Here is a 25,946-nt window from a genome sequence, read left to right as displayed (position 1 = left end):
GAATTTGAGCTTCTTATAGGCAAATATTATGTTTTCTTTGGTTTGTGTCTCTTGCAGTACAAAAGTAGTTTACTCTTTTTCTTGGGAGACACATTCTAAATGTCCCCTCCCTCCCCAAATGGATGCCTGTAAAAAAACTATACATGTACCATGACTTTTCCTTTGCACACACACAAAAGTTCAACTTAAAAATTAGAGTAAGTGATTAACAAAAATAATAAAATAGAACAGTTATAACAATGCAATGTGTAAAAGTGAATGTGATCTTTCAAAATTCCTGATACTATACTCACCCCTCTTTTTTGTTGACTGTGTGTGACTGAAACTGTGGAAAGCAGAATCACAAATGAGGGGGTTACTGCTTTATTGAAGAGAGTTGCCTGCATAGTAAGTGTTCAGTGTACATTGCTTGAATTTAGGTTTGTTTAAAGCACTGATATATTGTTTTATATTTACTTTTTTCATTGAATATGTGGGCTACTTGATAAGGCCTCAGAATTCTCTTTTTAAATAAAAGTATTGAGGGACTGAGCAAGAAAACTGTTCAGGCAGTATATATTTTTATATATATTGGTTGATATATTTTATATTTTGTATAAGAACAGCACTTATGTACATTGTGTTTTTAATACATGCTACACATTCTTGTTGTTTCATTTGTTTGAGGTTTGTTTTGTTTTGTTTTTTTTGGTACTGGGAATTGAACTGACATTATTTAAGCCACATCCCTAGCCCCCCTTTTGTGTTTTATTTAGAGATAGGGTCTCACTGAGTTGTTTACTCCCTTGCTAAGTTGCTGAGACTGGCTTTAAATTCTTGATCCTCCCCTCAGCCAGCCAAGCTGCTGGGATTGCAGGCATGTACTACCTTGCCTGGGCACTGTTGTAGTTTTGTACATAAGGAAGAAGAGAAAACTCATGAAGCCAATTAGTGTACAAGGTACTGCAGGCTTATCTTATACTTTCTCTGACCCAAACCTTGAGTTAGTTTTTCTTTAAGGGCACTTCCTTTGTTTTATTGGAGAAAAGTATATAGAAACCATGATCTGGCTGCCAGTTCTATTTATTGCTACAGGTATCTCATTACTTTTAGCTCTCAGTGAATAAAGCTAGAAAATTATGTCTCTTGCATGTGCTTGTGAGCATGCACATACACACATAGCTACATAAACGCTTGTTGTTTTCTTTCTTTCTTTTTTTTTTTTTTTGTCCATTACTAGGGATTAGACCCAGGGGCACTCTACTACTGATCTACATCCCTGGCCCTTTTTAAAAAGTAATTTTTTATTTTGAGAGAGGGATTTCACTAATCTCTGAGGCTGATCTTGAACTTGAAGTCCTCCTGGCTTAGCCATCAAGTTGCTGGGATTATAGGTGTGCATCACTGCATCCAGCCTTTATTTCTTTTTGTCATATATCTGTTAAAAACACAAATTTTATTCTGGCATTTTTAGTACTTCCTTTTATTAAGGGATAACCTATTGGTTTCTATAATCGATATATATACTTAAAAATAAGCAATTTAAGAATTGTTTTGCCATAATATTGTAGAAAGTACTAATAATGAGAATATTAGCATATACAAAAATACACATTTGCAGATGTTTATTTTAGTGAGATGTGACAAATGTGTGCTCTTTATCACCACTTCATTACCAACATATATTTTCTTCACCCACCCACAATTTAAGGAACTATTCGAAGAATTATGACAACCCACTAAAAGGACACAGGAGCCAGGTTGAAGGGACTCTCACTGGTGAAATCTAGTATACTAGGGAATTCAAATGTACTAGTAGATATACAGAATTTTATAAGTCCTAATAACATGAATGAGTTAGGGACAAGAGAACACTCTTTCTAACATAATGCTATCTTACAAGTAGTATGAAGGAATGATTAAGTTAAAAAAATCTTTAATGCTGAAACTTGTTGGGATGGGGGGGGAGCTAATGTTTGATGAGAAACAGAATATATATGCAATCTCAGAGTATGTCCCCACAAATCATTAATGAAGAGAAAAATTACCAAGTTTCTGGTGGGAAAACATAGCAGATACTATCATAACAGCAATTATTGTTACCACCATCATGTGGGCACAAGCTGATGTCACACAACTGATGCGATGCACTGAGAAGGACAGAATGTCACCTGTGTGACATAGTCCTACTAGCAGTGCTTACTTGAGATTAATCATTAGGAAATATTAATCAAATTGAAAGTCTATAATTTGGTCTATTCTTTAAATATCCTAGTGTCGTGCAATACAGAGAAAGATTAAGAAACAGTTCTAGACTAAACGAGGGGAAAAAACTAAAAAGTGCAATGCTTCATCTTGTGTTAAATCCTAGAACATAGGAGTGATAGCAAATGATGTTGGAATAATTGATGAAATTTGAATTGAGCAGTGCCTAGTGGTACACACCTATAATCCCAGCAATTACATGATAAGCTAGTCATGTTAATTGGTCACATTATAAAGTCATATTGTGTTTAAAAGACTGTAAATTTGTCATCTTCAACTTCATATCAAAAATTCATCTTGTCGGGCTAGGTATGGAGAAATTAGAGCCCTTATAACATTAATGGAATGTAAAATGCTACAGCCAAATTAGAAAAGTTTGACTTTTCCTCAAAACAGTTAAAAAGAGTTATCATATGATCTATTAGTTTTATTTCTGTGTATACCCAGGAGACTAGAAAACATTTGTCTATATAAAATCTTGTAAACTAGTATATTATTTATAATATATAGGAAAAATTATCCCAAATGTCCATTACCTAGTTAAATTGATAAACAAAATGTCCTATCTTCATATGAAGGAATGTTATTGTATCATAAAGAATGAAGTAGGGCCAGCACAGTGGCACTTGCCTATAATCCCAGTAGCCCGGGAGGCTGAGGCAAGAGAATCGAGAGTTCAAAGCCAGCTTCAGAAAAAGCAAAGTGCTAAGCAATTCTTTAAAACCCTGTCCTTAAATAAAATAAAAAAATAGATCTGGGGATGGGGCTCAGTGGTGCTCAGTGGTTGAGTGCCCCTGAGTTCAATCCCCACCTGCCCCCCACCTAAAAAAAAAAAAAAAAGAATGAAGTGGGGCTGAGGCTTGTAACTCAATGGTAGCATGCTTACATAGCATGATCAAAGCCCTGGGTTTGATCCCCAGCACTGGGAGGTGGGAAAGTGAAGTACTGGTACCTGGTGCAATTGGATGAAACTCAAAAATGTTAACTGAAAAAAGCTAAACACAAAAGGCTACCTGTTATTTGATTCTGTTTATAAGAAATATACAGAATAAAGAAATTCGTAAAGATAAATGATAAGTGATTACTTGGGTCTGTGAAGAGGGAGATGGATACAGATGGATATGGATANAAAAAAAAAAAAAAAAAAAAAAAAAAAAAAAAAACATACAGAGTTTGCAAACAAAATAATAGCAATCTGAATCCAGGAATATGCTAAAGTGTATTTTTTAACCATGTTGAGATTATCCCAGGAATACAAGATTGGTTGTTCATCTGTAAATCAATTAGTACAATATGTGGTATTAGTAAAATACAAAAACACTGAGTCATTTAAAGAAACCAAAAGAGTTGACAAAAATCCAAAAACATTCAAGATAAAATTCTAGATATAGAAATAAGGCATATCCAAAAAATGTATCACATGGAAAATTTTTATAGTTTTAATCTTTTTATGTATATTTGTTTCTAATCATTTTTTGCTTATGTTGTTAATTAAGACAACCCCCCTTTTTTCCTTCCATTATTGATACCTGGTTATTCTAGCATCATTTATAGAAAAGATTATCTTTATTTTATTTCCTTGCCACTTTTGTCTCTCCCCCCCAAAAAAAAAATCATACGTGTCTGTATTTCTCCCTTTTTTCTCCTTATCATTGATTTACTTGTTGAACCAATACCACATCATCTTTTTTTTTTAAGAGAGAGAGAAATTTTTTTAATATTGATTTTTTAGTTTTCGGCAGACATACCATCTTTATTTTATTTTTATGTGGTGCTGAGGATCGAACCCAGCGCCCCGCACATGCCAGGCAAGTGTGTTACCGCTTGAGCCATATCCTCAGCCCCCCAAACCATCTAGATTACTGTTTATTTTTTACTTTTGGTACTAAAAATTGAACCCCTGAGCTACATGCCCAAGCCTTTTATTTTTTGAGACAGGAATCTTAATAAATTGCTGAGGCTGGCCTCGAGTTTACAGTCTTTCTATTGCACTCTCAAGAGTCACTGGGATTTTAGGTGTGTACCACCATCCCTGCTTTATCTTATTTTGAAATTTGATAAATAGTATTCTGACTTTTTAGTTTCCAAATCATTTTAGCTCTTTTAGATTCTTTATATTTCCATGTAGGTTTTAGATCATTACACCAATCTTTCTGGGATTTGTTATTATCATTGCCTTGAATCTATAGATCAATTTATAGAGAAGTGCCATGTTAATAATAGCAAGTTTTTCAATCCAGAAGCAACTTACGTTTATTTTTACTTTGGATTTTCTTTAATTTCTCTGGGCAATGTTTTATAGGTTTTTTTTTTTTATAATTAGTTATACAAGACAATAGAATATATTTTAACACATCATACATAAATGGAGTATTACTTCTCATTCTTTTTGTTGTATATGATGTAGAATCACACCAGTCATGTAGTCATATACACACAGGGAAATAATGTCTAATTCATTCCACTATCCCTCCTACTCCTATAGCCCCTCCCCTCCCTTCACTCCCCTCTATCTAATCCAAAGTATCTCTGTTCTTCCCTAGCCCCTATCCCTTCTTATAAATTAGTATCCACATATCAGAGAAAACATTTGGCCTTTGGTTTATTTCCTTTAGCATGATAGTCTCCAGTTTCATCCATTTACTGGCAATTGTCATCATTTCATTCTTCTTCAAGGCTGAGTGATATTCTATTGTGTATGTATACCACATTTTCTTTATCCATTTATCTCTTGAAGGACACCTAGGTGAGCTACTTCTTGCGCTTTAGGAGTCATGTTAAGGAAGTCCCCATCCAGGGCTGACATGATGAAGATTTGTGCATACTTATTCTTATATTAGGCACAGGGTCTCTGGTCTAATTCCTAGGTCCTTGACCCACTTTGAGTTGGGTTTTCTGCAGGGTGAAAGGTAGGGGTTTAATTTCATTTTGCTTCATATGGATTTCCAGTTTTCTCAGCACCATTTGTTGTAGAGACTCTTTTCTCCAGTGAATATTTTTGGCACCTTTGTCTAGTATGAGATAACTGTTTTTATGTAGGTTTGTCTCTGTGACTTCTATTCTGTACCATTAGTCTACATGTCTGTTTTGGTGCCAATACCATGCTGTTGTTGTTACTATTGCTCTGTAGTATAGTTTAAGATCTGTTATTGTGTAGCCTTCTGCTTCACTCTTCTTGCCAATGATTGCTTTGGCTATCCTGGGTCTCCTATTTTTCCAAATTAATTTTATGATTGCTTTGTCTAGTTCTATGAAGAATGTCATTTGGATTTTAATAGGAATTGTATTAAATCTGTATAATGCTTTTGGTAGTATGGCCATTTTGACAGTATTAATATTTTGACAACATTAATTCTGCCTATCTAGGAGCATCTTTTCATCTCCTGAGGCCTTGTTTAATTTCTTTCTTTGGTGTTCTGTAGTTTACATTGTAGAGGTCTTTCATCTCTTTTGTTAGATTGATTCCCAAGTATTTATTTTATTGAGACTACTGTGAGTAGAGTAGTTTTCCTAATTTCTCTTTCAGTAGATTCATCACTGATAATATAGGAACACATTTGATTTATGGGTGTTGATTTTATATCCTGCTGTTTTTTTCTGGTGGAATGTTTTGGATCTTCTAAATATATAGTCATATCATTATGGTACTACTACCAAATGGTGGTAGTTTGAGTTTTTCATTTCCTATTTGTATCCCTTTATTCTTTCTTCTAATTGCTATGGCTAGTGTTTCAAGGATGATGTTGAACAGAAGTAGTGAAAGAGGGCATCCTTGACTTGTTTCACTTTTTAAAGGGAATGCTTCCAATTTTTCTTTCTTTAGAATGATGTTGGCTTTAGATTTAGCATATATAGTTTTGATAAATGTTGAAGTATATTCCTACTATTCCTAGTTTTTCTAATGTTTTGAATATGAAGGAGTGGTGTATTTTGTAAAATGCTTTTTCTGCATCTATTGAGATGATCATATAATTCTTGTCTTTAATTCTATTGATGTGATGAATTATGTTTATTGATTTCCATATGTTGAACCAACGTTGCATCCCTGAGATGAATACCACTTGACTGTGGTGCATTATATTTTTAATATGTTTTTATATGCAATTTGCCAAAAATTTAATATTTTATAGTTATAGTTGGACAAAATACCTTTATTTTATATATTTATTTTTTTGTGGTGCTAAGGATTGAACCCAGCACCCTCACACTTGGTAAACGCTCTACCACTGAGCCACAACCCCACCTCAGTTTTCCAGAATTTTATTGAGAATTTTTGCAACTCTGAAGTTTTTTTCCTTTGTGTGTCTTGCTTTATAGTTTAGTTTATTGTTTTGTGGAGATTGTGTATGCATTTTGATAATTCATCTTTTAGGAATTGTCTAGTGGAATTTAAGAGATTATTATTTGTTGATAATTTACAATAAAATGATTGTTTTGGGGACATTGAGCTCTATCCTTCCTTGCTAAATTCTCTTATTTCTGGTACCTTGTGAAACTCTGATTTTATATACAGTCATATTGTGTGAATGTTTTATTCTGCCTCTTATGTGTAAACTATAGTACTGAAGCTCAAGTAGTGAGTAAGGGAGAGTTTTTCTTTTTATCTGTATACCATTTGATAAATTCAGTAAGAATGATAGAATAATATAAAGCTATTTCAGTGGCCTAACACTTTCTGTGTAGGCACTAATCAAAAATGAATGCTAAAACTGTTGAAAAATTCAGAGGAAATTCTGTAATGGGTAGATCAAGTTGACACTGACTGAAGCTGCTCACCAATTTTAACACTGCTAAAATAATAAGATAGGCAGACCTTATATGTCTGCACATGTGATGTGTAGAATATTCTAGTAAATCTTTTTATAGCTTCTGTTTCTCATATCTATCTCTACTTTCTTGAATATATTGAGCATACTTAAAAATGGCTGTTTTAATGTCCGTATCTTCTGATAGTTTCTGGGTCTGTTTTTATTGAGTGGTTTTTCTGTTAGTTATAGTTTCTTATTCCTTGCCCTCCCTCCCCTTTTTATGAGTATTGGTCATTGTGACTTTTTGTATCATTGATTTCCAGTTTTTGTTTTTGTTTTTTTTTTAGGTAGTATTGGGTTTTGTTTTAGCATATGGTTTAGCTAATTATAATCCATTTTATTATCTTGAGCCTTTTAAAATTTTAGTAAATCCCACATTACTCTGTTGTAGAACTAATATGCCCCATGTGTTATATGGTCTGTCCACTTTGGCTTTAGATTTATTCTCACATATTCACAGTGCAAAACTTACCCGAAGATTCAAGGGACCTTTCTGAAGAGATCTCCCTTCTTCACACTCCTGTGTTTGTTTTTTCTATTACTCTCCTTCCCTGTTCCTTCATTTCCCTCATTTTCTTTTCTCCCTTACCTACTCCCTTTTTTCTGGTACTCTCACACATTCAAAGCATCTTTCTCTTATCACCCACACTCCCAAAACTCCTTTGTCTGCTGAGATTATCAAGATAGGCTCCTCTTCTTGTATTGTGGCTATAATGCTTTTTTTAAAATAATTTATGTTTAGCAACATTTCGTTATATATGTGAATTTTAATGTTTTTTAAAAGTTTTTAATAATGCAATATTTTTATAAGACACTACAGAATTATATACTCCTTATTAGCTATGCTTTCCTTTTCATTTAGCATGTGTTGACAGATGTTTAAAATTGAGATTAGGCCAGTATTGCCTATAAGTGATTATAGTGAATAATTAAAGGCAGGTATTTAAATTTTTCATACAGAACTATATTGAGACCTGTTGTATTTGGTCAAATAAGAGCAAAGTTTTTTGTGTGTGTTGACTTGTCTTTTGTTTTTGTTTTTGTTTTTTTAAAGAAAATCTTAATAAACAGAATCAGAATTTCTCAGTTACATCTCAGGGTTTTTTTGTTGTTGTTGTTGTTGTTTGCTTTTTTTTTTTTTCCTATATTGATATACTTTATTTTATAACCTCTGCTAAAGAAATTGTTTTTCTGTTTTTATAGTTTTGGTAAGCAGTTTGGAGGAAAAAGAGGATGTGATTGTCTTGTATTAGAGCCTTCAGAAATGATTGTGGTAAGAACTTTAAAGAATGCTGAATTTTTATTTTAAATGTTTCAGTTTCATCTTCAAATGTAGTAGTTCTTAAACCCTTCGGGAGGTTGCATTGCTATGACTTGTCAGAGATTTTAAGTAGCATGAGAACTATGTATCACCTTTTTCTGATCCCTAAGAGAATGGGAAACATGATACAGTTATATATAACATATTCCAAATTTGTTAATTTCTTTTGCCCATTCCACCAGAAAACTAAAGGTTTGGGGAAAGAGACTATGATTTTTTTCAAATGTTTTCTTCTTTTTCATTAAATTCAGTCAGGAAACTTTGAATATCCAAGTAATGTACCCTGGAATATAGGGGTAGAAGATAGAGAAAAGTTAGAGTCTTACAAGCAGACACAAGTAAGAAGTGATCTGCATCTTAATATTTTTGCTTTGTAATACTTCATTTATATACTTCATTTCCTCCTCCACTTCTCCCCTTTTTCTTTTTTCATTAGAAGAATCAAGAGCAATAGTTCCCTTTTATCTTGTTCTGAGATGTCTTTACTTGAAAATAGCATATGCTCAAATGGATGCATTGAACTATGTAATGTTTTGAACAGCCAACAATAAAAAATTTAAAAAAAATTTTAAATTTGTAAATGATTTAATTTTAAATGTGTAGATGATCATGTCTTACAATTTGATTTGAACTTTTGAAAAGTAAGGTTGATTTCTTAATGAATATCAGGGTTGAGAGCTAACCACTTTTCCATTTCATGATACTATAGTCAGATTAACATCTTCAAACAGATTCCTCTTTCCCTAACTGAATCATAACCATAAATTTAGGCTTATAAAAACATTTAGGTTTTATAAAAACAACTGGAAGGAAGCCAACAAATAATAAATATAAATATAAAACTTTAAAATCAGTGTCATAAAAACAAAATTGAAACAAAGAGGATAACATAGAGTCAGCACTCCAACATAGTGGTACAGAAACTGATTTCCTTAACAAGGCCTCTAAAGCTCAAGAAATAAAATCAAGAATAAACTAGTGAGATTCTATCAATTAAAAAGATTATTCATCGCAAAGGAAACATGAAGAATGTGAAGAGAGAGCATAGTGAATGGGCAAAAATCTTTGCCAGTATTCCTCTGACAGAATATTAGTAGCCATAAAATATATATATATATAAAACTCAAAAAGCTTAACAGCAATCAAACCAATAAATAAATGGGCAAAAGAACTAAACAGTTTCTTTGAATAGGAAATGCACATGGCTAACAAATACATGAAAAAATGTTCAACACCCCTGACCTGACCATCAGGGAAATGAAAATCAAAACTACATTGAGATTCCATCTCAATCCTGTTAAAATGGCAATCATCAAGAACACAAATAATAACAAATGCTGGTGAGGATGTGGGGGGGAAGGCACCCTCATACTTTGGAAAACAGTATGGAGATTCTTCAAAAGAACAGGAATAGAACCACCATATGACTGGGCTATCCCTCTCCCTCGGTATTTATCTAAAACCACTAAAATCAGCACACTGTAGTGATACAGGCACATTGGTGTTTATAGCAGTGCAGTTCCTAAGAACCAAGTCATGGAACCAGCCCAGGTGCCCGTCAACAAATGGATAAAGAAAACGTGGTATATGTGCACAGTTGGGTTTTACTCCATCACAAAGAAGAATGTAATGATGACATTTGTAAGTAAATGGATGGAACTGGAGAAGATGCTGAGTGAAATAAGCCAGACTCAGAAAGTCAAGATTTGAATATTTTCTTTCACATGTGGGAGCTAAGTCAAAGTAAGTGGGGGAAAAGGTGGGGACAGATCCCAGAAAATAGGGAAAGATCAGTAAGGTAGAAGAAGATGTTTGATGGGGAGGGAAGAAAGGGGTGGAAATGCGGAATTAATTTGACAAAATTATTCTGTGTACATGTATAAATGTACCACAGTGAGTTTCACCTTTATTGTTTATAATGTACTGATTTATAAATAAATAGAAGGTAAACCAGTAGAGTAGAGGAAGGGAGAAAAAGAAAGAGGGAGGGCGAAGGGTGGAAAAAACAAGGCACTGGGAACTGAAATGGAGTAAATTAAATTTTAAGCAAGTATGATTATGTCAAAATGAACACCCTATTAAGTTTTACTAAAAATGCACTAATAAAAGCATTTCAGAACAACAGAGGCGGCAGAAGTTGGTTCTTAGAGAAAATAAAATTGATAATTCCCTGTCAAACATAAAAGGAACAAAAAAGTCACATAAGAAATAACAGAAATGAGAAAGGTTGTATACACTACCATGGATCCGACAAACGTGTTTTTTTGAAAAAAGGGTATTATGAAAAACTTAAACCAACTAGTTTTGAAGTTCAAGATAGTCCAGTTCCTTAAAATTTAAACACAATTTACCCAAACTAGCCCACACATATAGGAGAAACTGCATATACCATTATCTACAAAAGAAAGTGAATCTGATTATATACATTTCCATCTAAAAATTTAAACGTATGTAGCATCACTGATGAATTTTCCAAACATATAAGAAGAAATAATATATAAAGCTAAACAGAAAAACTTGAATAATTAACCTCTTTTATGAGCCCAGTTTAATTTTGATTACAAAGCCCAACCAGGGCATTATACAAAAGCTCTATTACAAAGACAGTGTTTTCTGTGAGAGTAGAAGTTAGTAAGGTTATCGGGAATCAAAAATAAATTTTAAAAATTAATAAGGAATCATCCCAGGATAGGATAAGACACCATAACTAATTTGAACTTTTTCTCAAGAGTTACAAGGTTGGAAAATCAGTAAGATTTACTTCTTCAGTATAACTAGAAAATCAGATGATCATTTCTATAGATACAGAATAGGCATTTTTAAATACTTAAAACATGATTTAAAAGGCTTTTTGAGCAAAGTAGGAATTAAAGGAAACTTCTGTAACCTTATTTAAGTTATCTGCAGAAACCAAACAAAGATTGAAAACTTTCTCCCAGAGTTTGGTAATGTGTATAGAAGACTCACCAATATTAAAACCAGTGGCAAGAACGTTCTATATGATGTATTTTAGCAAGGGGGAAAATGTCAGAAAGCAAGGAAATTGCAGAAAAACACGTATTCTTTGGGGATATTAACTCTTATGATCAATAAGGTTGATAGAGAAGTGGTCTTCTCAAAGTATGGCAAAATTGTGGGTTGTTTTTTTGAGGGCATTTCCTCCTTTTAGTTTGTTAATGAGAGATGCCTAGGCAGTTGTAGTGTAAGAGAATGGCGGAAGGATTACTAGCCAGTACTTACTGGCTGAAGAGCCTAAAGTGAGCCAGGAAAAAGCAGTGTGACATCATTTGATGGCAGAGTTATATACAGTCTCCTATCTTGATTTGGATTATGACTTTCAACAGGATTAGGACAGCAGGATGACTTTCCAAGTCTGGAAAGTTAAAAGGAGATGATCTTCAATCCATTAAGAAGGAACAGATCCAGATTTTTTTTTTTTTTAAATGGATTCTCTACTAGAAAGCTTAGAATTTTTTTTGAAAAGGCACAGCCAAGAAAGGGAAATGAAGAGTAAATCAGAAGAGGAGCATAGTGGCAGCACCTTGAAAAAAGAGGAGACTAATATGAAAATGAGTCAGCTACCTACTGAGTGCTGATATTGAAGGTTAAATGACCAGTTATAGTTACAGTTGGTCAAGGATGATGAAATAGAAGCTAAGGAAGCAGAAGCATGTAGTGGGGTTTAGAAATCTATTCCATTACTACTTTACCTAAACACAAGTCTTAAGATTGAAATTTCACCAGATCCTCTTCCCTTGTATCTTCAGCACATGCTCACTGTTTTTTGCATCCTTGTCTTTCCCATTTTTGTTAATTTATATTGCACTCTTCTGCCTTGTCTCATTTTTGCTTCCTTTGATGTTTAGGTTTGTTAAGTCCTACCCTATAATATATGGTTTTTAGTCATTCCCTAAATAAATAAATAAAACTTATTAGACTATAGTAGACTTTTTGTTTAAGTACTTACCAAAAAAATGTATTATTCTTAAGGGCTGTTTACATTACAAAAGCTTAGAAGCAATGATGACCAAGTACTTAACTGTTCCTAGTGGATACAGAGCCTAGGTTATGGTGAATAAGTACCATTCTGCCACTAAGTGAACACAGACCTCCAGGAATCAATTACTTATGAATAGGCAGGCACTGTCTTTGTTTTAATCAGCTTTTTCACTGCTGTGACTAAAGTATCTGACCAGAACAATTTTAAAGGAGGAAAAGTTTATTTGAGGGCTCTGAGTTTCAGAGGCTTAGGCCATAGAAAGCCAGCTTTATTATTCTGGGCTTGAGGTGAGACTGAATGGCAGAAGAATGTGGGGAAGGGAAGCAGCTCACTGTGAATAAAAAGCAGAGGAAGAATCTACTTGCCACATACAAATATATACCCAAAGCCACGCCCCAATTCCCACCTTTTCCAGCCATACCCTAGCACTTCAGTTACTACTCAGTTAATGGGGGGGGTGTTTAAATCACTGATTGGATTAAGACCCTTATAACCTAGTTATTTCTCCTGAACCTTCTTGCACTGTCTCACATGGGAGCTTTTAGGGGACACCTCACATCCAAACTATAATAACATTCTTGGAGAGATTTTTTTTTTTTATGTTACAAAGCAAGAAAATAGCAGATGTTATTGGTCTTCTGTCAAAAGTTCGAAATAACCTAAAGGGGTTAACTTCAGTATCAAAAAATATTGCTAAGAATTGTTATCAGGAAAGGATTCTGACTTTATTTAAAAAAAACAACAACAACTTTTTTCTGCATTTCTAAGATAATTATGTCTGAATCTATTTATCTTTTAGTATAATAATTTAACACATTTTTCTAACAAACTACCCTTGCATTCTCTGTAAAAACTCAGCCTTAGATTCTTGTTATCTTTTTTCTACATTCTGGGCCCAATTGGATAATCAAGTTTAGGAGTCTTGTCTCTTAGTGAGATATTAACCTGTTATTTTAATTTCTTATATTTTTTGTCATATTTTCTTTACTGGGATTCTGTGCACCTTTGTACTTAGGGTCTTTTCCCTCTTTTCTGCATTTTAAGATTAATTTTTAACCTGGAAAGACACTCATGTTTATTCTGATTGCTGATAGATTTGTATTTACTTTGCCACATTATGTGCTATATATATGTTCTTTATTTTTGCCTCATATTGCTTTTGTTCTCTCTCATAGTAAATTCTTTTCTCCCACTTCTCTTCTCCACCTTAGAAATAGGGTGTGGGTCTTTCCTTTAATACTACTTCTGGCTGTTTTTAAATGCCTACTTTAAAATATCTGAAATTAGTAGTAGCCAACTTTTAAGACTTTAATGTTAATACCCAAATATGATTTCTGTTGCTCAGTATTTTAGCTTTATTAATTTCACAAATTTTGCCATGTTATTATTTTATACAGTCATTAGTTGTTCATAATTAATTATGTATTTGGCATTTTACTTTTAATTTTTGTTGTCAAGACCTTACTTATGGGAAACTCATTTTTTAAAATAGTTTGTCCAGTAGATGGACACAATGCCTTTATTTTATTTTTATGTGGTGCCGAGGATCGAACCCAGTGCCTGACATGTACCAGGCAAGTGCTGTGCCAACTGAGCCACAACCCCAGCCCGGGAACTCAAAAGACACCCTTTGACTTTTATTTAGTGAAGCTCTTTTGTTGGTAAACATCTCAGTTGGCACATTGTTTTGTTCTCTTTTGGGAGGGGTTGTTAACATTTTTATTTGGTTCATTGATTTTTGGAGGGTTTTGCTGTGAATATAAGTTTAAGGGAAATATCCATTTTTTGTTTATTTGGTTTTGGTTTTGATTTTTTGTTACCCAGGATTGAACCCAGGGACACTTAACCACAGAAACTATCCCCAGCCCTTTTTTCATATTTTATTTAGAGACAGGGCCTTGCTAAGATGCTTTAGGCCTCGCTAAGTTGTTGCTGACTTTGAACTCGTGATCCTCCTCGCTGTGTCTCTTGAGTTGCTGGGATTACAGGTGTGCACCACAACACCTGGCCTGCCAGTTTATTTCTTGAAGAATTTATACATATTTCCAGAACTTGCACATATTTCTTTTCAAATTTCACATATTTGAAAAGACATGGAGACTTAATGTGATGTGCATTTTTGCAAATCCCATAGTATTAAATTAACAAAGATGAATATAATACAGTTGTTGCCTTGGAGAACTTGTTATCTTGCTAGTGAGGTTTTCTTAAATAAATGTGATGAGTATGCTTAGTGCTTTAGAGGGGGAAATACCATCCTAGAGTAGAGGATGGATTGTTTGAAGTGGGTAATGAATAACATGTAGGAGACCAACAAGTTAGCAGAGAAGGAATAGGGTTTTGGGTAGAAGTAATGGCAGCATTTTCAAAGGCCTAAAATCAATACCATTTATAAGAAGTCTGTGTGCATAGACCGAGCCAGTCAAGGTCTGAGGAGAGAAATGTCTTTTGTGATTGTGGAAGAAATGGCCATTGAGGTGTACCTTAAATGATTGGTAGTGTCCAGTTGATGGCATATAAAGATACAGAGGGAAATAACCTGTTACTTAGGAGAGAATATAAGCTCTTTAGAGAGGCACATGAGTAGTAGTATTGACCTATCTGGTACTACCCTTAAACTCTGCCTCAGCCTCCCAAAACTGAGTAAAACCTAAAACAGAATAGGGTAGACTCAACTCTTTCTGAGAAATCACTAGGAAGTTTTGCGTATCATTAAAGTTTTTATGTGAGTGTATTTTTTAAGGGGAGAAAGATGAGAACAACTTTTCCAAGGTTGTTATATATATTATAAAGTCATGAGTATTCCATGGGGTTGGGGGGGGCACTGTGGAGTTGTGTGTAGCTTTGAGTATCAAATATAAAAATTTAAAGTTTATTTGGTAAACGTTAGAGTCCCATTGAAGTATTTTAAAACAGCAGACCTGACACTAATGATAAATGATCTAGGTGACTTATCTGACCATGCAGAATAGAATTAGAGAATCCCAGCAGCTGAATAACCAATTAGGGATAGTCAGGACTGAAGTGACTCAAATAAGGGATAGTGATAGTGGAAATGAAGGAGGGGCTTGTACAAAAGAATTGACAATTGAAAAGTGATTGGGCCTAAGATTTGGAAAACAACCAGGTAAGCTGGGAATGTTGATTAGATAGCATTTGGGTGCCTAGGACATATATTATAATATTAACAAGAGGTATGACATTAATAGGAAAAGTAGTTGTGGGAGAAAACTGAAATCATTTGTCACCTGTGGATATGAAATTAATTATAAGGTATATCTTAATATCAATATACCCTTTAAAAATAGTTTATTTTAAAAACTATTCTTTAGTCGGTGATTGGACAAGCAGTGCAGTCTTGCCTCAACAGCATAAGCTTTGGAAATACACCTCATGCCCATGCACTTTAATAAGTATCACTGTTGTAAGCCTGGAAAGTCACTCATCTTTTGGGGTTTTATTTTGCTTGTCTGTAAACTATAAATGGTAGTACCTGCTTAGAGAGCTATAGAGTGAACTAGATGGTATTTTATACACACATACACACACAGTATACATGTTGACTAATTTTAAGTTCTATATAAATGTTAGGGTTTTTTCTTATTCTCTGTCTCCCTCTCTCTGTACTTGGTATTGAATCCAAAGGTACTCTACCACTGAGCTATGTCCCCAGCCATTTTTTGCTTTTTATTTTAAGACAGGGTCTCAATAAGTTTCCAAGGCTGTCCTCAAACTTGCCATTCTCCTTCCTGAGTCTCCTGAGTACCTGGGATTACAAGCATGTACCACTATGCTCCTTTATTAAAAGATGCTAGCCTTACTTTTGGCTGTTGTCATATACTCAGTTAAAACCAAAGAATAATGAGTAACTTGTTTTTGGTTTTGATTTTCAGCATTTCACTGTAAATCATACTCATGATTGTTTGCTAAGTAAAATATGTATGTCATCAGGCCATTTGTAATTATTGAATGTGTAGGTGTAGTTAACAGCCTTCATTTCTGGTAAGTGACTTTACTTAGAGGATATATGTTTATGTGCACAAGAGACTATTTCCTGGAAGGAAACTGTGGTCTCCTAATCTTTTATAACATTGTCTTTAATCTTTTAGAACTCATGAGCTTTGTCCTATACAGACTTGTTTGTTTTTTTTTGAGGCAATTTCTTGCCAGAAGTAAATGAAGATTCCTTATGAGCCTGATAAGACTTCATAGACTGTTGGTAACATGGAAAAATTGGGTGTTTAATCAGAAATGTGAACATGTGTTTCAGGTAGAGAATTCTAAAGATAATGAAGATAGTTTTCTATAAAGAGAAATTCCTGCCAGACAGTCTCGACGAAGGTTTCGGAAAATAAACTACAGAGGAGAACGCCAAACCATAACTGATGATGTGGATGTTAACAGTTATCTTTCTGTGAGTATATTTGGGGATGTTTCATGAAACTTCTTTATTTTCCATATGAAGTGAAATTTTTATATATTTTTGATAATATCAACACTTTGGTCTCTACATGTAAATAAAAGGGGAGACAAATACATAATTTTTAAAAATTCTTCTCTTTGATTAAATCAGAAATATTATCTGGGAATTTTGGTTTTGATTTTGCTTTTATTCACATATTAAAGCAGAAAAGTTGTTAATTTTTTGACACATTTGTGATCATTCTTTTTATTGCTTGAATGTGGTGTAGATAGATCAGAATCCTATTTGAAAACTCAGGTAATAGAATGGGGAGGCTTTTTTTCTTTTTTTAATGCTATAAGACATAGTTCCCTTGAAATGTAGGACAAATATGCAAAATATACTAGTGTCAAAATATACAATTGTTGAAGGTATGTTTTCAAATGCAAATATTAAAAAAAGAAAAAGCAGATGAAATATTAACTTGTAATACCAGAAAAATATAAGTTGTTTCTTCAGAAGTCTTTAAATTTTGTAATTGTAGATAGCTTTTTTTTAACTGCTGTGTTTTAGATAAAGAAATAAAGGATAATCCAAGAATAAATAAATTCATGAGTGGATTATTATTAAAGAATAAATAAATTTTCAGGAGGTGGTTACATAGAATCAGTTTTCCAAGGAGTCCTGATTTCTTTTCCTCTTTTGTTTGTTTTATTTAAATGATAATAAAGGTTCATTTTGGAGGAATAGATGATTGGTAGAACTCCTAAGAGTATCTTTTTGGTTGTCAGAAACAGAAATGTTGCCTTTCTATGTTAGGAATAAAAAAAGATGATTAAGGTGGTTGTTTACTGGAATAAGTATTCAATTTAAAGCAACTTCTAAAGATTTTCTCATGTTTGCCTCATTTCATTGATTTAATGTGTTCTGTTTTTGATAGTAAACAATATCAGTTCAAAAACTTATTACCACATTCAGAGCTACCCAAGGTTCATTTTCTCCTTCAATTTTTTAACCATTTTTTTCTTTATAAAATAAATTTTGTATCACTGTTTAAGCTGTCTTGTTTTACCTTATTACAGTCACATTTCTGTCTGTATTTTAAAAACATTCTCACCATCCAGTTGTATAACCATTGATGACATTTTATAGATTTTTTGTTAAAGGCTTTTCAGCATGTAGTTTGTTTTCACAACTTTCAAAAACCTAAAATATATAATGTTTTGTAACTTTTTAAACAATATATAATCTCAACATCTTTGAATGCTGGTAAATGATTTTTTCAGTACTTTTTTTTAAATGGACACAATATCTTTATTTGTTTTATTTATTTATTTATTTTTTATGTGGTGCTGAGGATTGAATCCAGTACCTCACAAGTGCAAGGCAAGCACTCTACCGCTGAGCTATAACCCCAGCCCCCAGCACTATTCTTTTTTTTTTTCCTTTAATTTTTATTCGTTCCTTTTAGTTATACATGACAGTAGCATGTATTTTGACATATACACATGGAGTATAACTTCCCATTCTTGTGGTTGTACATGATGTGAAGTTACACTGGACATCCTACAGTATTTTTTTAAAAACTTTTATTTTTTTTTAATTTATTTTTATGTGATGCTATTTTATGTGATTAAACCCATTGCCTTCACACTTGCTAGGCAAGCACTGTACCACTGAGACACAATACAACTGTAGCCCCAATGCCGTTCTAAATGATTGCCATAATTTATTTGGCTTCCAATATTTGGTTATTTAAATTGTTTCTAGTTTTTAAATTTTTAAAACACATTTAATTTTGGTTAACATGTATTAATTGTTCATATTAATAGCATTCGTGCACTGATCAAATCCAGTCACTGTTTATCTGCCCACTTTTTACCCACTCTCCCCTCACCTTTCTCATCTTCTAGTAATTACTATTTTATATTCAGATGAAGTTTTAGCTTCCACATGCCTTATTTCACTGAAGATAATCAAATCCTCCAGTTCCATCCATTTTGCAGCAAAAAAGGATTTTATTTTTCTTTATGACTGAATAATACTCGTGTGTGTGTGTGTATAATATTTTCTTTATCCATTCACCTGTTGTTTGGTACCTAGGTTGAGACTGCATATCGTAGCTATTGGGAATAGTGCCACAGTGAACAGGGTTATGGTCATACAGATATCTCTTTGGTATGCCTTTTTCCTTTTCTTTGTTTACTTACCCAAGAGTGGGGATAGCTATATTATATTGTAGATCTATTTTTAGTTTTTTGAGGCACCTCCATACTGTTTTCCATAATGGCTATACTAATTTACATTTCTACAAAGATGGTATGAAAGTTGCTTATTCTCTACATTCTTGTCAGCATTTGTTATTTTTTGTCTTCTTGTTAATAGCCATTCAAACTGGAGTGAGATGATAGCTCATTGTAGTTTCAATTTGCATTCCCTTAATGGCTAATGATTACTGAGCATTTTGAAAATATATTTGTTGGCCATTGACATTTTTTCTTTTGGGAAGTACCTATTTAGATCACTTGGTCCATCTTTTAACTGAATTACTTGTTTTTAGTTTTCTGTTAAATATTTTGAATTCCTTATGTATTCTGGATAATAATTCTCTATTAGAGGAGTAGTCAGCACATTTTCTGTCATTCTATAAGTTTTCTCTTCACTCTATTGATTATCTGCTTTGTTGTATAAAAGCTTTTTAATTTCATGTAATCCTGTTTGTCTGTTTTTTTGTTGTTGTTGCTTGTTCTTAAGGTCAGATGTAAACAGTCAGTGGATATATTAATTCCTTGAAATGTTTCCCCTACATTTTCTTCTAGTAGTTTCAGAATATCAATTTTACATTTAAGTCTTTGATCCATTTTCATTTGATTTTTATACAGAGTAGGAGTTAGGGAACAATTTTCAGTATTTTGCCTGTAGATAATCCAGTTTTTCCAGCATCATGTTTTTCGGCCTTTATCAAGAATCAGTGTTTGCTGGGGTTAGTTTAGTGGTAAAGCACTTACCTAGCATGTGTAAGGCCTTAAGTTTGATGCCCAGGACCACTAAAACATAAGACAAACAAAAAATACATAAATGAATTTGCTGTACTTGCATAAATTTATTTCTGGGAACCTTATTCTTTTCCGTTGGTATATAGATTTTCTGTTTTTATGCCATTAGTATCCTGTTTTGGTACTGTGGCTCAGTAGTATGTCTTTTTTAAAATTTATTCTAATTTGATATTTATGATAGAATGTTTATCAATTCATATTATATATATATTCAACAATTTTTCATATCTCTGGTTGTATACAACATAGAGTCACACCATTCGTGTCTTCATACATGTACTTAGAGTAATGATGTCCATCTCATTCCTCTGCCTTTCCTACCCCCATACCCCCTCTGTAATATGTCTATAAATCAGATATTATAATGCCTCCAGCTTTGTTTTTTTTTGTTGTTGTTGTTGTTGTTTTGTTTTTGTTCAGGGTCTTCTATGGTTCCATATGAATTTTAGGATTTTTTTTTCTAATTTTGTGAATAATGTCATTGGTATTTTGATAGGAAATAATGCATTGAATTTGTAAATTGCTTTGGGTAATGTGGGCTTTAACAATATTAATTTTCCTAATATACGAACATAGGAGGTCTTTCTAATTTTTTATCTTTTCCTCAATTTCTTTAATTAATGCGTTATAATTTTTATTTTCGAGGTCTGTCTCTTCATTGGTTAAATTTATTCCTTGGTATTTAAAAAAAATTACAACTAGTGTGAATTGGATTGCTTTAATGATTTCTTTTTCAACAAGTTCATTATTGATATATAGAAATACTATTTATTTGTATGTTGATTTTTTTATTCTACAACTTTACTAATTTCACTTATTCTTATAGTCTTTTGGTGGAACTTTTAGGCTTTTCTGTGTAGAGAATTATATCATCTGCAAATAAGAATAATTTTACTTCCTTCTTTCTATTGAATATGGTTATTATTTCTTTCTCTTGCCCAATTGTCTCTGGCTAAAACTTCTAGAACTATTTAATAAGATCAGTGAGAGTAGGTGGATACCATTGTTTAGTGGATCTTAGTGGAACACTTTCAGCATCCCCCCTCCTCCATTCATTATGATTTGGATATGGGTTTGTCATAGCACCCTTTATTATATTGAGGTATGATTCTTCTATACTTGTTCAGAAGTATGTTGTTGTTTTGCTTTGCAGTGCTGTATTAAGACCTCACATTTGCTAAATAAGTGCTGTACATCCTTAGCTCTTTCATAAATTTGATTTTAAAACATAATCTTACTAAGTTGCCCAGGTTAATCTCAAACCTGTGGAACTTGTGCCTCAGCCTCCCAAGTAGCTAAAATTACAGACATGAGCTACAATGCCTGGCTCATTCCTGGCTTTCATTGTGAAGAGATATTGAATGTTTATTGATTGGCCTATGTTGAACCATCCTTGGATCCCTGGGACAAATCTAACTTGATTGTGGTTAAGTGATGTTTTGATGTGATGTTGAATTTTATTTGCTAGTATTTTGTTGAAAATTTTTGCATGCATGTTCATCAGGGATATGGATATAAAAATTTTCGTTTTTTATTGCCGCCTGATTTGGTTTTGGTATCAGGCTAATGCTGATCTCATAGACTAAATTCAGATTGGTTCCCTCCATTTCAGTTTTTTAGAGTGGTTAGTTCTTCACTAAATATCTGGTAAAATTCAGCAGTGGAGCCACTGAATCTAGGCTTTTCTTTGTTGGGAGCTGTTTTTATTATTGATTAAACCTCATTACTTGATATTGGTCTGTTCAAAGTTTTTAGATTCAATTTTTCTAGGTCACTTTTGGCCAGAAATATATCCATTCTCCTAGGTTTTCCAATTTGTTATATAATTTTTCATAATAATTCCTAATGCTCTTTTTTTGTGTGATATAAATTATTACATCTCTTTTTTCATTTCTGATTTTATTTGGGGCTTCTCTTTTTTCTTGGTTAATCTAGCTAGCCAAAGGGTTGTTGACTTATGTTTTTTCAAAAGACCAACCCTTACTGGGCACGGTGGCACTCACCTTTAATCCCAGCGCCTTGGGAGGCTGAGGGAAGCAGGAGGATCACAAGTTCAAAACCAGCCTCAGCAAAAGCGAGGCACTAAGCAATTTGGAGAGACTCTGTCTCTAAATAAAATACAAAATTGGGCTTGGGGATGTAGTTCAGTGGTTGAGTGCCCCTGAGTTCAATCCCCAGTACCAAAAAAAAAAAAAACAACTCTTTATTCAGTTGATCTCTACTTCATTTATTCTTCTCTGATCTTTGTTATTTCCTTCTAATTTCAGGGTTGTTCTCACCCCGCCCTCACCCCCTATCCCAACCCCCCAGGACCCTGAGATGTGTTGCTAAGTTGTTTATAATTTTTCTTGACATATTCGTTAAGTTTTTTTGTTGATTTCTAGTTCTGTTCTACTGTGGTCAGAAAAGATATAGAATGTGATTTCAGTGTTCTTGAATGTTAAGACTTCTTTTGTGGCCCTAATATATGCTCTATTCTAGAGAGTTCCATATGCTTATGAAAATGGTGAGTTTTTTGCAGTTATTGGATGAAATGCTCTATCAATGTCTGTGTTAGGTCCATTCAGTCTGTAATATAGTTTAATGTATCTTTATTGTTGTTGTTTTGTCACTCTATTCATTAATAAAAGTGGGCTGTTGAAGTCCCCTACTATTGTTGTATTGGAACCTGTGACTCCCTTTAGCTATTATTAGCTAATAATGGTTTTTTTTGTTGTTGTTTTAAACTGCATGCTCTGGCATTAGGTACATATACATTTACAACCATTTTATCATCTCTTTTTTTACTTTGTATTTTGTGGCAGTGTCTCTTCCAAGTTGCTGAGGCTTTCACTAAATTTCGAAGTCTGGCCTTGAATTTGTGATCCTCCTGTCTCAGCCTCCCAAGTTACTGAGATTACAGGCATGTGCCACCATGCCTGGTCTGTCTCAGAGTTTTTGTCTTCATGTCTTTTTTGTCTTATGTAAGCATAGCTACTCCTGGTCATTTTTGGTTTTTATTTGTGTAGAATTTTTCCTACACATGAATTTCTTACAGTGAGTTTCTTACAGGCAAGATATCATTGAGTCCTTATTTGTTTGTTTGTGGTTTGGTTTTGTTTTGTTTTGTTTTTAATGCATTCATCCAGTCTGTGTCTTTTATTTGGAGAAGTTCATTTACATTCAAGATTATTGTTGATTTTTGTTAGTTTTATTCTAATTGTTTTGAATATCCATTTTTTTAAAGGGTTCATTTTGTGATTTGGTAGTTTACTGTATTGGTAAGATTTGATTTTTTTCTGTTTTGTGTGTCTGTTCTTCCTTTTTCGTGCTTTCATGTGTTTGCATAATGGTGGTTATCTTTCTTTCACTTCTAAGGACTCCCTTAAGCATCTTTAGTAAGGTCTTGTGGTGATAAGTTCTCCTAGTTTTTACTTTATTCGTTTCTGAAGAATAGCTGTGCTGGGTATGCCTGTAAGGTATCTGCTAAGAAATCTACTCTTAGTCTAATGGGGGTCCCTTTAAATGTGACTTGGCAATATTCTCTTGTAGCTTTTAGAATTCTCTTTCCTTGTACTTTTGAATTTTTTGGCAAGTCATGTCCTTGTGGATAAGGACAAGTTTATGTCCTTGTGAAGATCTTTTCTATTCATGTCTTTGGGCCCTATAGGTCTCCTATACCTGGATATCCATATCGTTTGCAAGATTTTTTAAAGATCATAGTATGAACAACTTTAAATGCTGTTAGCTGGTTTTTTATAACACTTTTTTTTTTTTTAAAGAGGTCTTGCTATGTTGCCCAGTTTGGTCTTGAACTCCTAGGCTCAAACAGTCATATGCGCTCAACCTCCCAAGTAGTTTACTACAAACAAATGCCACAGTGCCCAACCACAACATTATTCATTTTTTAAAAAATAATGTTACTGTATTTTTTATACCTTTGTTTTATTTATTTATTTATATTTATGCTGTGCTGAGGCTCAAACCCAGTGCCTCACACATGCTAGGCAAGCACTCTACCATTGAGCTACAGCCCCAACCCCACAATATTATTCTTAAGGATTACATAATACTCCATTTTAATAATGTGCCATAATTTATTTATTCAGTTTCCAGTGTTTGGTCATTTAATTGTTTCTGGTTTTTCATTATTATTATTATTGGGGTGGGGGAACAAATGCCAGGGATTGAACTCAGGGGCACTCAACCACTGAGCCACATCCCCAGCCCTATTTTGTATTTTCTTTAGAGACAAGTTCTCACTGAGTTGCTTAGCACCTCAATTTTGCTGAGACTGGTTTTGAACTTTAAATTCTCCTGCCTCAGCCTCTCAAGCCGCTGGGATTACAGGCGAGTACCACCATGCCTGGCCTACTTTTTCACTGTTTTAAAAATGAGTTAAGAAGTTTCTTAGTGAGCTGGGACTCAGCAGTAGCACGCTTGCCTGGCATGTGTGAGGCACTGGGTTTGATTCTCAGCTCCACATATAAATAAATAAAATAAAGGTCTATCGTCAACTTAAAAAAGTTTCTTTGTGGAAATATATACCACATGTTAATTTCTTTTTTTAAAAATATTTATTCTTAAGTTTTAGGTGGACACAATATCTTTATTTTACATTTATGTGGTGCTGAGGATCAAACCCGGTGCCTTGTGCATGCTAGGCGAGCACTCTACCACTGAGCCACAACCCCAGCGCCTTTCCACATGTTAATTTCTTGAAGAAAAAATAGCCAGAAGAATTATTAAAGTAACTAAAACTATTTTATTTTTATATAAGCTGGAGAGTACATATTTTGTTGTGTTTTGATTTTTTTTTTTAAAGAGAGTGAGAGAGAGAGAATTTTTTATTATTTACTTTTAGTTTTCGGCGGACACAACATCTTTGTTTGTATGTGGTGCTGAGGATCGAACCCGGACCGCACGCATGCCAGGCGAGCGTGCTACTGCTTGAGCCACATCCCCAGCCCGTGTTTTGATTTTTTTATTGTTATTTATTCCTGTCTCAACTTCAGTATGTTCTTTTCCCGTGTCTTTTTGGTATAATTTCATAAAACCTGAACAAATACTATATTTTCTCTGGGCATTTGTGGTTTATGCTTATGGGTCCTTTGCTTTTAGCCCTCTAGTGAGCTAAAAAAAGTTTGTTTTCTTTTGTGTGTACTGGTCTTCCAAATGGAGCAGAACAGAGCAGTAGGCACACTGCTTGGGATTCTGTTTACTGATACCTCTTTAAGTGCAATTTTTGCATATTAGACTTACACAGTTACTATTAGGTAGTTATTTAACCAAATACTATCAGAAATTTGACAAATCATAGGAAGAGGAGAACTAAGTTGATTTAAGACAAACTGATTATTAACCATTAAACCAGGTTAGAGAAGGCTTTTTTTTTTTTTTATAAATGGCATAATACTTGCATTTTCTATTTCTTAAATTAATCGGTCTTTTTCTTAAAAGCATATATTGTAGACATGAGAAAATGCAGCATTGAGAGGCTTTAATTTATTTTTTATTTTTATTTTTTTGCATTGCTGGGGATTAAATCAAGGGCCTTGTACATGCTGGGCAAGCACTCTGCTACTGAGCCCTTTTTATTTACAATTTACTTATTATTTACTATTTATATATTCTATTTACTATTTGCTTATTATATGTTTAGTTGTAGATGGACACAATGCCTTTACTTACTTAATTTTTTTAATGTGGTGCCGAGAATCAAACCCAGTGCCTCACGCCTGCAAGGCAAGTGCTCTACCACTGAGCTACAGCCCCAGCCCCAGCCCAGTCCTTTTTATTTTTAGACATAGTCTCCCTAAATTGCCATGGCTGACTTCAAACTGGCAATCCTTCTGTGTAAGACTCCAAAGTAGCTGGGATTACTGACATTTGCCACCTTGCCTGGCTTGTTTACTTTTAATTAAAATTATCAGTTGATATGTAAAATCTGTGCATCTGGCCAAAGCGCTACCTACTAGCAGTTGTTCTAGGTAATGATGCTCTGTATCAAAAATCTTAATAGTATTTGTGAAAGTCGAGAATTGGTTTTGTAACCACTATGAGTACTATGAGGTCCTTTTTTTGCTGTTTTCTTTCTTTCTTTTCTTTTTCTTTTTTTTTTTTTTTTTTTTTTTTT

At 33.6% G+C, this 25,946-nt stretch overlaps 1 protein-coding gene across 8 annotated transcripts in view; it reads left to right on the top strand.

Moving 5' to 3' along the window:
* Rapgef6 (Rap guanine nucleotide exchange factor 6) overlaps window positions 1–25,946 on the top strand; it is a 215,994-nt gene that overhangs the window by 69,150 nt on the left and 120,898 nt on the right. For 4 of the 8 annotated variants that reach the window (XM_048783193.1, XM_048783184.1, XM_048783208.1 and 1 more), the window contains one exon: window positions 16,644–16,787. Coding sequence is in view for 3 of the 8 variants with exons in the window: in XM_048783172.1 (XP_048639129.1) it covers window positions 16,759–16,787; window positions 24,675–24,744 (99 nt within the window). In the remaining 5 variants the exon portion in view is untranslated. Of the gene's footprint in view, window positions 1–8,255; window positions 8,326–16,643; window positions 16,788–24,674; window positions 24,745–25,946 lie in introns of all 8 variants that reach the window. The other 4 variants (XM_048783177.1, XM_048783183.1, XM_048783172.1 and 1 more) reach the window with 3 other exon arrangements.

The sequence above is a fragment of the Marmota marmota genome, unplaced genomic scaffold (assembly GCF_001458135.2).
Source record: "Marmota marmota marmota unplaced genomic scaffold, marMar, whole genome shotgun sequence".
Taxonomy (NCBI): Eukaryota; Metazoa; Chordata; class Mammalia; order Rodentia; family Sciuridae; genus Marmota; species Marmota marmota.
This window is presented reverse-complemented; position numbering and strand designations above follow the sequence as displayed.